Here is a 16,230-nt window from a genome sequence, read left to right on the forward strand (position 1 = left end):
GAACAACTCAACATAATGCAATGCGCCTTCCCGTTACTTGTCTGGTGTGTCTCGGTGCGAGGTGGTGGCTAATGCTACTGTAAGCGGGTCGCAAAGCTTGATGCAGTGCGAGTGTGCCGAGTTGGGAAGAGCATGACAGAATTGGCAGAGTGGTACGCAAAAAAGCATCGGCTCGCTGCGAAAACTTGGTGCCTACCAGCTATGTGACGTAAGGGACCCAAAAGGCGAGAGTGAAGATCAGATACGTAGTATCTTGTTTTTCTCGCCAAACGCGCTATGCCGGTAGTATCCTAGCCGCCACGCCCGGAGACCATAAACAAACAGGGACACTCACAAGAGGACAAACACACCCTCGATCGCGATAGCGCGCGGACCTCCTTAGAGCTGAATTTGGAATAAAAGCATATATTGCCTATGTAGTGATGTGCGGGCCCGGCTTGGGCTCAAAGCCCGGGCTTGGGCTCGACTTAGAAGGGCCAGGGCCTGAGACGAGGACAAGCCCGGCCCTGAGCCCTGAGAGCAGGCCAGGTCAGGCCCGGCTCGGGCTTAAGCCCTGGGCTTGTAGCATGTCGAAGGGCCTCTGGTACTGTTGGGACCCCGTAGACCCTTCACCGCTCGAGATACCTTTCTCGCTCTGTACACCCAAATGATCTGAATCTTGCCTGCTCAAACTCGAGTATATCATACAATAGAAGCTTCATTGATGTACAAACCAACCTACATAGAGCCTACATTACTGGATACTGGCGGTGGTGGCAGCAGGTGACTTAGTAGATAAATCCTCATAGATGTCGTCGTCGTCCTCCAATATCTCATCCCATGAGTGCTCACCACCTTCCGTCAGCTCGTCACCCTCTACCAGCTCACCATCATTGGTAGTAGTGTCAACACTGTCATCTGCCGCATCCAAAAATGACTCATCTTCTTGCGCCGAACAAGGGCCATGTTCTTTGAACAGCAGGTCACGCTTGATGGCGCACTTGAGGCATTGCAAGCCCTCGACAATATCACCCTTGAGACGGGCATCCCAGTCACTCATACCCAGTTGCGTGCCGTGTCGACCCACAAGTCCCTGTCCTTGAATTGGGTTGGTTTTTTCTGCCGCGCCACCCACAGGGTTGGCTTTCGTCAAAAGGTCTCGGTCAAGCCCAATGAGCTTCACCGGTTCTCAGGTATTCAGGCCGCATAGGCTGGCTCCATTCTGGCTCGCCACCCTTCACGTGCTCAGACATAGACATGGAGTCGGAGCATCCGCTCAGTGTTCGCTCAAGCACTAGCCCACTAAGTTAAGTTTTGTGGTGTGATCGTCGGGCGCGTCGACCTGATGCAAGGCCTATTCACTCTCGCGCTGTAGCGCAGAAGCATGCACGGGATTGCCCGGCAGCCGCACGGAGCTTCGTCATGGCCAGGATACCCGAGGCCATGACACCTCGACTCTGTATGGAGGCGAGTGGTGTGCATCCGCCTGGAGCGGATGAAGTGTGTTGCGTGTATCCTGGCGTTGATGCGCTGCAGACGTAGATTACTTACTATTAAGGCGCAATATGTTGCACCGCGGGCCATCTATCTATACAGTGTACGTCCGCCTGGAGCGAATGAAGTGTGTTGCGTATATCCTGGCGGGCGCTGATGCGCAAAGACGTAGATTACTTACTATTAAAGCGCAATATGCCGCACCGCAGGCCGATGTCTTGTATTATTCTGTGTTATAATCTCAAAAAACAGTAATTGTTGCACTTTAAACCCCCGACGGTGCATCATAACGCAAGATAATTAATGGATTATTTTGCCGATATGAATTGTGATGGAGAGCAAATCCTGCCACGTCGTCTTTTTCAGCACCAACTCCCTTCTGTCCACAGCTAACAACAACTCGATGGGCGGCTCATACGCACTGTGGCTAGTTAGCTGGCAGAATCCCTGGACCGAGAACAAGTGGCATGACATGTCGGGCGTCGTTCGTCCGCTCTGGGATGATGACCCAGAGCCTGGATTGGTTGTGCTGACATCAAAAGAGCGAGAAGACGTGCAGTCCTTTGCGACCCGGCTCCAAGGGACGACCTCAAAGACCGAGCGGGAGAAGATATGGCGTTGTAAGGCCAACGGCATGGTAGGGGGCGAAAAGGAAGCCAAAGCATTTCTGCAGCTCTGGGCGAAGAAGGTGATCGGTAGGAAGGAGTGGCAGGTCAGTAAGTGGCTGCGCGATCACTTGAGAGACCACAGCCTGGATCACTGGGGGAAACTCAGAGAGTCGAGCGAGCCCCGTGATCAAAAAAATGTACGTGGATTTTTGGTCTGGTACATGGGGAGTATCCTTAGTAGTAACAACAATAGGCGGATGTGAACACCAAGTCTATTGCGACCAAGATCGAGAAAGATGTGCTCGCAGAGCTCGTAAGCGATGATTATCTCCACAAGAACCACCTGGACGAAGAGCCAGAGCGCTGGGTGACGGATCTTCTCGAGATTCTCTGGAGCGGCGCGAAGAGCAGCGTCGCGCGAACCCTCTCCATAATTACGGAGCTCGAGGAGAAGGTCGAGGATGCCCAAAACCGTAAGCACGAGCGGATTTTAGTTAAACGCAGACGCTCACAATACGCACATGTAGAGATCCGAGACCACAACCTCGCGCAGGGCGATGTTGCGAAACTGTTGCGAACCCTGACTCGGGACGGCGGCAAGTTGCTGGCGGCGCGGGTGCAGACTGCCACACTAGAAGACCGAACGAACAATGAGAGGCTGCTTGAGACGATCACGGCGGTTCAGACGTCAATGCACAATGTGGCGAATAAGAGTAAGCAAGCAGAACTTAGTTGGAGTCCGTACTGACGACAGTGTACAACAAATTCCAGTTATCAAGCCTAACACTCACAGAATGATCGTGCAGATGGTGCAAGAACACGCAATAACCGACGTCGAGAACAACATCAAGGACCTTCTTGAATCCTATCAAAAGGACCCTGAACACGAGCGAATCCCTGGTATCCGGGAGCGGGAGCTTAAGGAATGGGATCTTGACGCAGAGATCGAGGACCTCGTCAGCAAGAGCGAAGTAGAGCTTTGGCGCGAACTCGGCATTCCGAACGGGGCGATGCCACAAATGGCGAGGTGGCGGGATCCGTTGCTCGAGTTCACAACCTGGGGCGACGGTGAGAAGTACTGCGCCCCCGAGCGGCGCATACAAGCTAGCCTTAAGTGGCACCAAATCGTGGGCGTCCGGAAGATGGCCGAGTCAATGTTCGACAATCGCAAGAGCGGCTTTCTCAACCTCGATGAGGTGGGCCTCGGCAAGACGCTACAAGTCATCAGCCTTCTCGCATACCGCATCAATGTGCTTGCAGCGAAGGAAATGACCGGAAAGTATCTCGGCGTTTTTGGTGAGTTGCACATCTGGATTTATCTGCATTAGGTTCTCCCCTTGGCGCGGTGAGCACGAACGCAGTAAATGCTCCGCGTCGAAGTATCGATAGGTTCCTTGGTGGGGTGGAGTGTCGCTTGGCAGGGCGAACGAGACGCAAGTGGGCGGCGGGCTGCTTGTGCAATATTTCATGCGAGTTTCTTGTAGCTTATCATCAATTGGCAGAGAATAGCGACGCACAGCTTATCGATGGGTATACGTTGATTGTTGTTCCGACCACTCTGCTACCACAGTGGGTCGATGAAATGCAGCGCTGGATCCAATATGGTAGCATCGAGCTCACGAGCTACACCGGTCAATACTCACGCGAGCAGCGCAAGCAGTGGTGGGAGACTTTCCACGAGGTCAGCAAGGTGAAGCCCCGAGCGAAGGTGATCATCGCCACGCGATCTGTAAGTTCATTGCATTTCTGCCTGCTACCTGACCATGCGGATGCTTACACGTCACCTACAGGCATTTTTTGCCGATGCTGCGCAGGTGGTAAATACATCGAGACTGTTGAAACCTCCCGTAGATGCCTACCCCACGCTTTTCCACTCGAACAACCGTCCGGGAATGCTCGTCCTCGATGAGATTCACGACTTCCGCAACCGGGGTACACGGCTGAACGCAGCGGTCGCCATGGCGCGGCTTGTCGACACGGTCATTGGGCTCACGGCGACACCGGTCGTTACAAAGCCGCATGTGAGTTTGTTGGTGTCAGGATCATAGTTAGCTTGCGGAGAGCTGACATGAACTGCATTCCGGTCAGGACCTGCTCAGTATCGCGAGCATCTTGAAGAAACAATCTGGCGAAGACATGTGGAAATCGTTCACTTCCGCGCTCGCGAAAGCGAAGCGAGCCGACGCAGCGCAACGTAAAGAGGAGGGAAAGGGGCATGAGATTGACCGAGCTCGGGCGAGGCAGGGCGAGCGGGTAACCGAGGCCACTGAGGTCGAGAAGGTTACTCGAAACCTTATTACACAGGCGCAAGATATCTTTCGCGGCGCTGCAATTCGGCGAACGATTCACAGCCCTGACTACAAAGGCAATGCGATCTGGGGATCGCTACCCCCTACCGAGATCACCCTTTACCTCAAGCTCCACCAGCATGAGCGTACAGCGCTCGACAAGCTCATTGACTTGACATCAGCGGAGGGGTTGGAGGGATTTGAGAACGTAAGTGTCGAAATTGTAATTGTGCTCGCTCTGGGCAAGCTGAAGTCAATATCGACGTCATGGGCTAATATTCCTTTCGATAGCGTTTTCACATCGGTGCTCGGAAGATCTTTTTGCATCCGAAGTTCGTGCAGGAGAAGAATGGTAAGAAGGCGGACGAACAGCTGTGGCAGGGTCCCGAGACCGAGACCGAGTATCGGGCGGCCCCCTCGACCAAGCTCGATATCGTTGTCGAGCTTCTTAAACACCATATGGGCAAGATTTGCGGGCCTCCTCTTGTCAATAAGTGTCCCAACGGCTCTAACATCGCTCCCGATACTGAGAATTTTGAGTTGTACACCAACGAATTGATCGTCGACAATTCATTGCTCAAGATTCCGTACCTCGATGCCGCCACTTCCACACCTATATCTCCTGCCCCTGCGTCTTTGCCTGCTGCGTCTCTGCCTGCTGCGGTACCCGCACCCTCTGCCCCGCTCACAGACTCAGTCTCCCCAGACAAGATTGTTGTCTACTGCCCTTTCTCGGGCAGCTTCAACTACATCGAGGAGGTAAGTACAAGGACTTATGCTCAATTTTCGCTGATGCAGACGTATTTGTAGGTCTTGAAGTGGTCTGGATTTAAGCCCATGAAGCTCGATGGGAGCTCCCCCCCTCGCATCCGTGGCGACATCCTGCGTGCCTTCCGCCAATCAGCCGATTCCGAAGTGCTCCTCATTTCAGCCGTCGGAATTTCTGGTCTCAATCTGGATTGCGCAAACGTGCTAATCATTCATGTACGTACATAATGCATTTGGTTTTGGTCGTGCCTGTTGATGATCGCACCTCCTGCAGTCCGCACTCTGGTCGCGTCAAGACGAGCGACAGCTTATCGGCCGCTTGTGGCGCAGCCCCCAGCGCAAGCAAGTCTTCGTCTACCATCTCGATGCAATGGAGGCGAAAGAGGTGAAGCTGGATAATATTGTGTGGAGCAAAGGGGAGATGCTTGAACACTTTGTCAAGCCTACGTCGACTGGTGAGCATTACATCAGCTATGCTATGTCAGCCAGTGAGCTGACTGTGTACAGCGCGGCGGATCGAGGAGATGCTCAAGAAGCAGCAAAAGCTCGAGGACGAAGAGGAAGAGAAGGCTGATGAAGGCGTGAAGAATAAAGCTCGCAAGCGCAAAGGAAAGGGCAAGGCACCTGTTACGCCCGCGCCATCTCTTCCTGGTAGCAGCACCAAACCGGCACAACTTCCCCCTTGTGCACAGGAGCTCATCCGAACGCAGCCGCCTCCTCGACCCGCCTCTGCTGGCCAGCAAGGTGACGCGGCCGGAGGACGGCTCCAGCCCAGTGGCAATGATATCGAACAATGGCCGGATCAGCTCGAACCCATACTTGCCCGCGGGCAGGAGATGCAGTCGCAGTCGCAGTCGCAGTCGCAGTCGCAGTCGTCTGGCGACAACATGGTTATCGATAGCGATGGTGCACAGACGTCGTCTCTCAGTCCTGCGACGCAGCCTATCGAGCCCGCGCCATCCCTCCCTGGTCAAGACGATGAGACTGAACCATCCTCGTCTCTTCCTGGTAACGGCACCGAGCTGGCACGATCTCCCCCTCGTGCGCCGAAGCTTTTTGAGGAGGAGCCAGACCGGCCTGAACCTGAGCTTGCCCGTGGGCAGGAGATGCAGTCGCAATCGCAGTCGCAGTTGTCTGGCGACAACATGGTTATCGATAGCGATGGTACACAGACGTCGTCTCTCAGTCCTGCGACGCAGCCTATCGAGCCCGCGCCATCCCTCCCTGGTCAAGACAATGAGACTGAACCCTTCTCGTCTCTTCCTGGTGGCGGCACCCAGTCGCTACCGTCTTCCCCTCGTGCACAAGAGCTCGTCCGAACGCAGCCGTCTCCACGACCCGCCTTCGCCGGCCAACAAAATGACGGAGCCCGGGGATCGCCCTGTATCAATGGCAATGATATCGACGAGGGGTTGAATCAGCTTCAGCTACAGCCACAATATGCGCCGTCTCCTCAGAACATGAATATCGATGCGGAAGACGCGCAGACGTCCGCACTGACCCCCCCTACATCCCAGCCCTCCGACATTGTCACTGAGGGTCTAAACGCGTCCTTCCGGGAATTCTGTGAGCTATATTGACGATATTTGCTCGGACTATGTTCTAAAAACGCTGACTCTTGCCATTCAGCGCCCGGACGCAGAATTGTCCCCGAGCCTGTCATTCCGGGGCTGAGTCGGAAGCTATCTGAGCGGCATGCAGAGGCAATGGGCGAGGGAATCACAAGCTGCTTGACTCCCCTGCCCGAGGCTGACAAGGAAGAGGGAAAAGAGGATGACCCACCATCCGACCAATCGCCACCGCGCAAGAAGGCCAAGAAGGCAACTGACGTCTTTTCCAGCGCTAAAGACCGTCCCCCTACTCCCCCGCCCACCGACACGGGCGAGGGCAAGGGCAAGGAATATGTGTTGAGAAAGAAGACGATTGTCACCACGTCCAGCTTCCAGCAGCTGCCGACTTTCAGGAAGACCAATCAGTCCAAATCCAAACCCAACCCCCAAGGCACCGGGCGTGTCGGTGGGACCAGCACTGGCCGAAAACGCTAAGGTACACTACGCTTGTCAATTGCGCTGATCTTCTCGCCCCCTCCGCTGTCTCGTCGGCTCTGTTCTTTCCTCTGCATATAACTTGTGTGTCTTGTATGTCTTGTACACAATCGGCTCTTCCCTCTATTCGCAATACTATCCCCGCTTTCGCTGACAATCCCGGAACCAGGCGTCGTATAAGAGAGCTCTCCTGGGCAAAGTGTACTTTAGATCCTTTGCTCGCGTCTCCTGCATTTTGCCAAGATGAATAAGTCTCCTATCGTGTGATCCGAACACAACACAGAAAGCTCTCTCAGAAGAAAGGGCTGCGGACCGGACCTGATTTATCGACCACCAACCCGTACGTCGAGTCCTCCTCCAGTGTCCAACACCATACCGTCAGCACATCATTTGCACAACCCCCACACACGATTGAATGAGAACGGAAACGGAAACGAAAAGCACTTATGTATTATATTCGGGCCCAGACAGCACCCTAATACGCAAGTAGTATACAGCGGCAAACGCGCGTCGCTCCCGATCCTGACGGCATCCCATCCCGACACTGATTAGGTGCAGCTGCGCATTAGCATTGAGTTGAGGGCACACGTACAATGCAGCGGCAATGGCGGAAAGCGCGGCGGGTGCGCTCTACGGTCGTCCCAACGCTTGCGGTGGCAGGAATACCGACGGCTCTGACGGGCTGCAGCGCGCCATTGAAGGCTGCACTGACGGTGTCTGGGCTGTGCGACAGAGTCATCCGAAATATAACGCATTCGCATGTTGTACACGAGTATCATGCTGGTTACTCACCGGTTTCGCCCAGCGGGTACTCGAGTTCCTGTTCGTAAGTTGAAAGTAGCCGTGGGCCCAAGCAGGTCGCTCTGTTGTGTCGGAGGCTTGAATATGCGCTGAACTACTTTGAGAAAAGGGCGAATCTGCCAGAGTGGTTTGAATCGGAAGAGAGAAGGGAAAGGAGGGAGCGCTCGCCTGCAGAGCACGAAATTGCTAACAAGATACAGATAACGCATCTTGAACTCAGCAATTATTGCGTTCCTCGGTGTTCGGAGCTACTGTATACACAAATGGAGAAACAGCTGTGCATACCTGATGTCCGGCCTCACGTACCGCGTACATTGGATATGTGCCCGCGAGTAGACTACATCAGCACAGAAGCACTACTAAAATGGTTTGGAGGCCCACATACCCTTTGGCGATCATGCAGCGGCAGCGGATACTCACAACAACGCTCCAGGGTCAACCAGCCGATGTTATTCATACCCTACATGCATATGCGAGTAAGTTAGCCGTAAACAGAATAATCAAAGCAACTGACCTCATATCGCAGACAGATGCTGCTATACGTCACCTCACGAAGTAAGTAGGGTATAAGCTTGGGACCTGTGCTCTCGCCTATCATGGAACTGTTTATGGCCCAAAATACCGCGTTGGATGAGATGAAGATGAGATCGGGCGGCGAAGGATGCAGACCAGCGCCGGGGAAGGTGGTCAATAGCCATCAATAGCGAAATGACCGTGGGCTCCTCTAGTTCGTCGGGTTTGAGCGTAGTACGGAGCCTGTCGCTTGCCACGGGCGACTGCTGGACATCATAGGACGGCGGTCGTTAGGAGAGGCAGGCTTGAGCTTGAATCTTCGTTCTTCGCTTGTAGGGAGACGGCGACGATCGTCACCAGAAGGCCTTGACTGGCGGTGGCGAGTATCACGGTCACTGAGTCGACCGTAGAAGAAGCGCTCATCCTCCCGAGCAATCCCAAGGACGGTTTATATCTCTTCCTCCCTGCCCCGGTCATCCTCCTCCGCTGATCCGTCTCCGTCGGCGTCAGCACCTGCATCCTCATCCTCGCACGCGAATTCTTCTACAAGCCCCTCAAGACGCCGTCGGTGGTACTCGATTCTGCCGCCCTTGAATACGTTGTTTGCACCCGAAAGGCAGAGGACCTTGATGCCCTGACCGGGTCCCGAGGCCAAGAACAACATGTGAAACGTGGCCTAGTTCAGCTGCCGGAGCTTGAGTAGGAGAGAGAAGCGGCGGAAAAGGATAGCGTCCGTCGCTGGCCGGTTGATGAGCGCGGATCTCAGCGGAGGTAAACTGCGGCACAGATGAGGGGAAGATGTTGTCGAGGAGAGCCTGGAAGCTCACAAAAGGAAAAGAGTCTTCTTTCAGGATGGGGAAGCTCACTATCTCCCAGCTGCCCGGCGTGTGGGAGAAGGCCGAGGTGAACTTGTCTAAGGTGCTCAACGGAACCTGTGGTGCTGGCCGCAGTCTCAACTGGCTTCATTGCAAGGAACAGCAAGACCTCTCTGAAATCCGCACAGATGGTCAACGACAGTGCGGAAGGTCCAGAAGAGAAGTGGTAGACGTATGAGCAGATTCGGCCAGGAACATCACCAGGCAGTCGATGCCAATGCCCTACCTGCTCGTCGGCAGGAGCGAAGCTTCAGACTGCCTTAACGGGACATCAGATGAAATGTAAATACGGCAGAGGACGATACACACGCGTCAACGAACTCTTGTCGATACCTTGTGCCTCGTCGTCAGCCTGCTCCTTCTGCCTCGCCCGCTCCTCAGACCACAGCCGTTGCTCCGACGGATCGTTCAGCTGGCGGCACTTGGTAAGTGGTGACATCACCTGCAGTTGACTGACTGTCCAGCTGTCAGTAACGCACCATGAACATTTATGCGAATGAGCTTACCGATGAAGGCGGGGGAGATGCAGAGGCTTGATAAACTCGCCGGTAAGCATGTATTCGTATTCGTCCGGTTTTCCTGCGCTCGACATTATGCTACATCAGGACGTTGAGCATTCATAGTAATATCAGCGAGTGAAAAAACAGGCCTTCCGGCATAGCCCATGCGGGGACTTGTTCGCCTCTTCGGTGTGTAGCGTCTCCCTCGCCAGAAAATCCAGCTTCTTCTCCAGCGTCGTGAATATGTCGCATCGCGCCTATGGCCGCTTCAAGTCCAGTCCGTACACCTTCTTGCTGTCCCTGCCCTCGAGGTGGAACGCGAGCGTCGTCTTTCTGCCAGTGAGGTACTTCACAGCACCTTCGATCAGGCTCTCGGTAATGTCCATGACGTCGTACGTGTCCTTGCAGACCAAGAACTCGGGGGCTGTGCGTCAGGTCGCCGCTCTCGTTGCGAGAAAGTACGCCCGATCTCGTACACCCAGTCCAGACCGTCGACGGTAAGCTGCTTCAGATGAAGTTCAGATATGGAGGTACGAGTCGAGGTCGAGGTCGTTGTGGTGCGCGATGAACAGCTTCGCGGTCGCATCACCAGCGATGATCGGCGTCTCAACCTCGACTTCCTTGAGGTCGTCGAGGGACCGGCGGATTCGGGTAACTATACGACTGCGGGCGATGGAAGTGTGCCTTGCATCTTGTTCGAGGACGAAGGCCCAGGTATTATTTGTGGTACTGAGTTTCCTGGTCCTTGAGGCTGATGCGGCCTGGCGGTGGCTAGTGGAGGCTCGGGAAAGGCTCTGAAGTGATGATCGATCGAGCTCACCCTTCTTGATGCGTTCCAGGATTCCAGCATACCGGAAATGTCACCACGGCAGAAGTGCTCATGTGGCGTGACGGAACCCTCTGAATCCTTGGTGTCTCTGAGGAATTATGTTTCCGTAAGCTTGCTAGCGTACCCAACCGTCTGTTGTATTAGCGTTCGCTGCGAGGCATCTAATTCCTCGACAGCGCTTCCCGACACCTACTACCTCTGCTTCGCTGGACGCTCTTCATCCATCCATGACTGCGCTGAGCTCACGTCGGCGTTCAGCGGCGGCGATCTGTGCTTGGGACTTCCCTCCCCCATTCTATTCAATGCCAATTTCACAGCTTCAAGCTTCAAGCTTCAAGTCGCAGTGCGGCCTCTGTCTACCTCCCCGATTGATCTCGCTCTCTAATTTCCTATACCGATCGCCGTGCACCCTTTCGTCTCTTCCTTGTCAAGTCCTTACAGCGTACAATTCATTATCTTCAAACACCCCAACTCCACGTCGTTCCTGGCGAGTCCAGATGCTCCCATTGTCCCGCAGAGCTCTCCTAGGCTGGCTCGAAGTCATAGCGCCACAGAGCCTCAAATGCCTCTCGTCGCTCTAGGGTGTTGTTGGCAGCATCTCCGGAAGGTCTCTAATTTATCGGCAGGCCGCCGATATGCTCCTATTTTTGATAGTAAGTCTAACCGCCGTTCAATCTGTTCGTCGCTCACAGCCTGCTGCAGTCACAGATTCGCTCGATGCATCCTTGCACCCCATGATCAAGCCCTAACCTTGCTCGCTGCCCAACGGAGCTCCCTCTTTCTTACCTTCCGAGTCATTACCTGGACGTGCTCTTCATGCGCGGCGCCCTCCCCCCGAGTCCAGCAATTCATGCCACCAGAACGCGAATTTCTGCTTCCCCCCGCTCTATACAACAGACAATACCGCGACCCAGAACGGTAGCAGCGCCAGTAGTAGACTGGTTAGGTCAAGATCGCAACGAGCCAGGTGCCCGCCAAGGACAACCAGCGTGCGCCTCCAAATTCCCGCGGAGATATTCACTCGCTGTGGCTGATGCAAGCGGTTTGCTGCAGAGGTACCGGCAGAGTGCAAGTTTCCCGCAGGCCAATGCGCAAATCTATTTTGGCGCGGCGAAGCGCGACTATGTCTGCCTTCTCAAGATCGGCTACGCGTCCTTTACGCAGGAGGTGTTCAGCAAGCATAGTGTGGCTATAAATGAGTGTGACGCAGACCACTGGCGTATTCTCTCTCATGCGGACGAGATTGCTCTCGGCCTTGAGGAGTGGATCTGGCATCGTTATCATGAAAGCCGGCCGGTAAGTTAGTGATCTCCGTACATACGGGAGATGTGGCAGCTGATGCCTTCTTTATAGATATCGCGTTCACGTCTTAGTTCCTTGCCAGTCGTACAACGACTTGGGTCTCCATTGCACGCGATTCAGCTGAAAAAGAAAATGATACCGCTACTCAACGCCTCGTCTCTTGGGAAAGAAGACACCGTAATAGTAACGTCTGTGTGAGAATTGGTTGACCGGTATCCTACACATAGCGCGAATCGAGGACGCGAATGGCGCCCATGGCACTTGGGAGCCCGAGGTCAAAGTCTGCTTTGTTGCAGACAGAAGTGAAAAGGCGGAAGGAGGCATTCGGAAGCGTGTGACGGGTGGCAGCAGCGTGGAAGAAAGAGGGCCTCGCGGGCTATAGACTAGGCCCGGACACACTGCCATGCACTACAACTTGGCCTGTGCTAGTCCCAGATCGGCCGCAGTGCACTTGGTGGGAGACGTCCGGAGGCTCTGCATGCGAAGGTCTTTACGCGTTCGACGTACTGGCTGAGGGCAGGCACACCGTTCGGCAAGGCCGCTCAAATCTACTTGAACCAGTTGACTTCTATGTTCTTGCATTATCTCGTCCAAATATTTGGACGGACGTCCGCACATCACTGGGCCCAGCCACACCGTCTGGCTCCTGCTCACGATCTTCACCGCCATCTGCACGGTCTTCATCCTTCCCCACTTCCCCGCGACGTCGCACCGTTTGGCTCTCGCCTCTCCAGCACCATCCACCCTTCCAGTGGCACCTACCCTCCCCATTCCTAATCATGAAAGCGTGACATACCTCTCTATCGCATGCGCACGTTCGATCCAGAGACTTGTCCCAAATCCAAAGCTTCAGGTTAACGGAGAACGCTCACAGACGAGACAAAGGTACAATGTCGGAAACGTCTCAGGGCGCGCGTTCCCAGACGTCTCGGCGATTGGTGTGGGCCTCGAGGTCGTCATCGACGACGAGGTCGAGCTCGTAGACGGCACGAGCTGCCCGAGTCCCATCTTCGCGAGCAACATCGCGCTCATCAACGACGCCCTCATCGCCGCCGGCAAGAGCCCGCTCGGCTTCCTCAACCCCGGCGCGTTCCACGACATCACGACTGGCGATAACCTGGGGTGCAACACCAACGACTTCCCGGCTACTACAGGCACCCCCAAAAAAATTTGCGGCTTTCAAGGCGGCGGCTGGTGTTTGAACGCCGCAGCACTGGTCGCACTCAAATCTAAGTTAAGTTGAGTTGTACAATATGGGCTGGGAGTTAGAAGTTTTATATCTTTCGGTTTACTGCAGACAAAGTATATTTACGTCTGGTACAGGCTCGAAGCTGATACACTAAGTGCCAGGTGGGGCCGCTTGTCGGCAACGCTACCCGAAGTTGGGGTTTGAGGTTTAGCGCGCCCCGGGCACTTTGCGCCTTTTCTGCCATCCACCACGCGAAATCGCCCACATTGAACTGCGGCTCTCCTGTTGGTTACGACAGGTCCTCCGAAGGGTAATTTTGCAGTGTTGTTACTGCTTACTGGACGAGTCTTGAGACAAGTAGTCTCACTTCGCGCGGCCGCCGGTATTGAATGGTGCGAACAGCGTCACCAAAGAGCGGGGACGGCATGCCTGGATATACGAAGGTTGGTGCAGAGCCTGCTTCGATGATTTTGCCTCGTTCTTGACACAAGTTTGCAGGTTTTCATCGACAAAAAGGGCAAACCCATCAGGTTCTTCATTGTCACCGGTCGTACGTTCGCGTCAGAGGAAGGCGGACTAGAAGCGGTACGTGCGAGGGGGGTCGGGGTCAGGATCGAGGTGCGCGCATATGGCTCCGTGGCGTGCGATTCGCTTTTGACATCGTGGTTCGGCTCCCTATGTTACAGCGACATGGCGGCAAGGTCTCCGAGCGCATCGAGGATGCCGACGTCTGGATCGTGAATGACGGCATACTCGACAGGTACAAGCGGTACTGTGCCCATGATCCCGATCATCGTGCAGAGGGCACTGGCTTCATCCAGAAGTGCATCGAACGGAAGTCTTTCCAGGACGAACTGCCCGGAGACAGGACAACCATGCACGGGCGCCATCCTGGGAGGTAAGTCCATCACGACCACAGTATATTCGAGGCAGACTTAAACATGTGTATAAGGCGTTCTTGCTACACCGATGAAGAAGAAGAAATGCTGTGCCATTGGATTGCAATGAAAGTACCTGAGAAGGGTGCGGGTGGGCGCTTCGGGGTCAAGATCTACAAGCAGCTCGTAGCACATGGCGAGGAGGTAGGCGCACCTAAGCACTCCCGCGCAATCGTAATGTTGAACGTTGTTTCCAGTATCCAAAGGGCCTATGGGGGCTGGCGAACAATCATCCAATGCAGTCCTGGAAAGAACGCTACAAAAAGAATTGCGTGCGTCTGGATGGCAGGATTGACACAGTTATAGCCGAGAAGGGTTACACGGTCAAATCAAAGACAGCTTACAGGAACGACCGCAGGTTGAATAAACACACACACACATATGCCCTGGAAGGGGAGGAGGAGGAGGAAGATCCTGACGAGCAAGGTGAGTTTGCCACGAGTGAAGACGAGGAGGAGTCCCCACCTCCACGAAAGCGGCAGAAGCATTTTAAGAGGTAATGGTGCAGCTACTTTGACATTTCTTCTGTCTAACGCAGTCTCTTCCATTCAGGGAAGACGAAGAGGAGGAAGAGGAGGAGGAGGAGGCAGAGATTCCCGAACCCGATTTCCCAGAATCATCCGGTCGAGGGCATAGTCCTGCTGTAGAAGCTGGCGAGAAGTTTGGCTCGCCTCTGAACATGCAGCGCACACTTGTTAACTCCACGCAGCGCACACCTGTTAACCCCACGCCGCGCACACCCGTTAGCCCAGCGCCGCGCACACCCGTTAGCCCAGCGCCGCGCACACCCATTAACTCAACGCCGCGCACGCCACGAACATACTTGAGGTGTACTAATGGCAGTCGGCAGCCCCGGGTAATCACAGAAGTCGAGAGTGAAGACGAAGCCCCGAGTACGGCACGGGCCACCGCCGCCGCGTCGTCGAGCCGCGTTCGGCCAGCTATCGCAAGAGCCAACAGACGCAGCCCGTCTGTGGAGGTTGTTAGCTATGAGCACAGGGCAAGTAGTGCAGCTGTGCGTGCGAGCAGATCGCCCTCTGGGTCGCTGCGCCAGGTCGTGCGTGATCCGGACGAAAACGAGTTGGAGAATGCGGGATCTTTCGCTACGGAGACGAATGACGCAAGCGCGAGAGAGGAGCTGCTTGAGGATGATCCTACTGCCCCTGAGTCAGACGACCCTTTCGAGGTTAATACCGCGGGGGATAACTGAACAGCTGAGACGACATCCTCGGCTTACATACAAACTTCTCTTTCATGACTATCTCTTGACCATGCTACCAAACCATTATATTCTGGAAGACTATGTCTTGAGAACGCTTTTCGAACCAAACGTTCTGGAAATGCAATTAGTAAGTGATAAGCCTGCATGTGCACCATGTCAGCTACCCTGTCTTTCCTCCTCGTCCCGCACCACCCCCTTTGCGGGTCCACAGATATTCGCCTGCGGGTCATCGAGATCGATAGGCGTCGCCAGCGCTGCGGCCACACCGGCTTCGTACGCAGACAGCCGGCGGCTGTGCGCGACGTAGAGCGTGTCGTCCTTGCTCTCCCACTCAACGTCCTCCGCGATGGGTAGCGGTGTGCGCGGCAGCGAGGCGTTGCAGGTGTGCTCTGTACGGCCTTAGTATCTTACGCCGGCTTATCTTCCAGCGCTTTGTCGGGGACCTGTCATGCAATGTGAGCTGGGTAGAGTGCAGCGGAACGCGCAGACGTACGGGGAAGCGGATGAAGTAGCGGTAAACGTCGAGCACAGCACGCTGCTGCAATGAACACGGAGCGCAAGCTCCCCGCGTAAGCATCGCGTGCGGCGCGTTGCAAGTATGGCGGCAGTTGCGCGACGAGGGTGGCAGAATGTCTGATTCTTGTGATAAGCTGGCACAAACCGAGTTCAGCCGACGATACGAGAGGCTAATGCGGGAAGAAGTACCTCCTCAGCACCACGGCCAACGATCCGTTTGTGCAGCTCAGTGTTCAGACACGCCATAATCTTTTCGGTGTCCATCGCCGTGGACGGGGTCCAAGAGTCGTGTACGTTTTGTTAGCGGTCATCATCAGCCGTGAAAGCATCTATTATGAAGGAGCAGCGAAGATGCTCTTAGAA

General features: G+C 54.9%; 5 protein-coding genes across 5 annotated transcripts; 2 read left to right on the top strand and 3 right to left on the bottom strand.

The window, feature by feature from the left end:
- Positions 1-733: 733 nt before the first annotated feature.
- On the bottom strand, positions 734-1,039 carry PHACADRAFT_201722 (uncharacterized protein; the record flags this gene model as incomplete). Its single annotated transcript, XM_007402005.1, has 1 exon — positions 734-1,039. The coding sequence occupies one exon, from the start codon at positions 1,037-1,039 to the stop codon at positions 734-736; it is 306 nt and encodes a 101-aa protein (XP_007402067.1).
- A 1,848-nt stretch (positions 1,040-2,887) lies between these two features.
- Positions 2,888-3,990, top strand: PHACADRAFT_106852 (uncharacterized protein; the record flags this gene model as incomplete). The annotated part of the gene is made up of 2 exons (XM_007402006.1): positions 2,888-3,377; positions 3,584-3,990. 2 exons carry the CDS (start codon positions 2,888-2,890, stop codon positions 3,988-3,990), a joined length of 897 nt encoding a protein of 298 aa, XP_007402068.1.
- Positions 3,991-9,172: 5,182 nt separating this feature from the next.
- On the bottom strand, positions 9,173-10,257 carry PHACADRAFT_201724 (uncharacterized protein; the record flags this gene model as incomplete). Its single annotated transcript, XM_007402007.1, has 5 exons — positions 9,173-9,234; positions 9,693-9,823; positions 9,878-9,967; positions 10,046-10,128; positions 10,159-10,257. 5 exons carry the CDS (start codon positions 10,255-10,257, stop codon positions 9,173-9,175), a joined length of 465 nt encoding a protein of 154 aa, XP_007402069.1.
- A 4,048-nt stretch (positions 10,258-14,305) lies between these two features.
- On the top strand, positions 14,306-14,636 carry PHACADRAFT_265675 (uncharacterized protein). Its single transcript, XM_007402008.1, has one exon. It carries the CDS (start codon positions 14,366-14,368, stop codon positions 14,627-14,629), a length of 264 nt encoding a protein of 87 aa, XP_007402070.1. The 5' UTR covers positions 14,306-14,365; the 3' UTR covers positions 14,630-14,636.
- An 871-nt stretch (positions 14,637-15,507) lies between these two features.
- On the bottom strand, positions 15,508-16,131 carry PHACADRAFT_201726 (uncharacterized protein; the record flags this gene model as incomplete). Its single annotated transcript, XM_007402009.1, has 3 exons — positions 15,508-15,740; positions 15,845-16,001; positions 16,057-16,131. 3 exons carry the CDS (start codon positions 16,129-16,131, stop codon positions 15,508-15,510), a joined length of 465 nt encoding a protein of 154 aa, XP_007402071.1.
- Positions 16,132-16,230: the final 99 nt, after the last annotated feature.

The sequence above is a fragment of the Phanerochaete carnosa genome, assembly GCF_000300595.1.
Source record: "Phanerochaete carnosa HHB-10118-sp unplaced genomic scaffold PHACAscaffold_14, whole genome shotgun sequence".
NCBI lineage: Eukaryota > Fungi > Basidiomycota > Agaricomycetes > Polyporales > Phanerochaetaceae > Phanerochaete > Phanerochaete carnosa.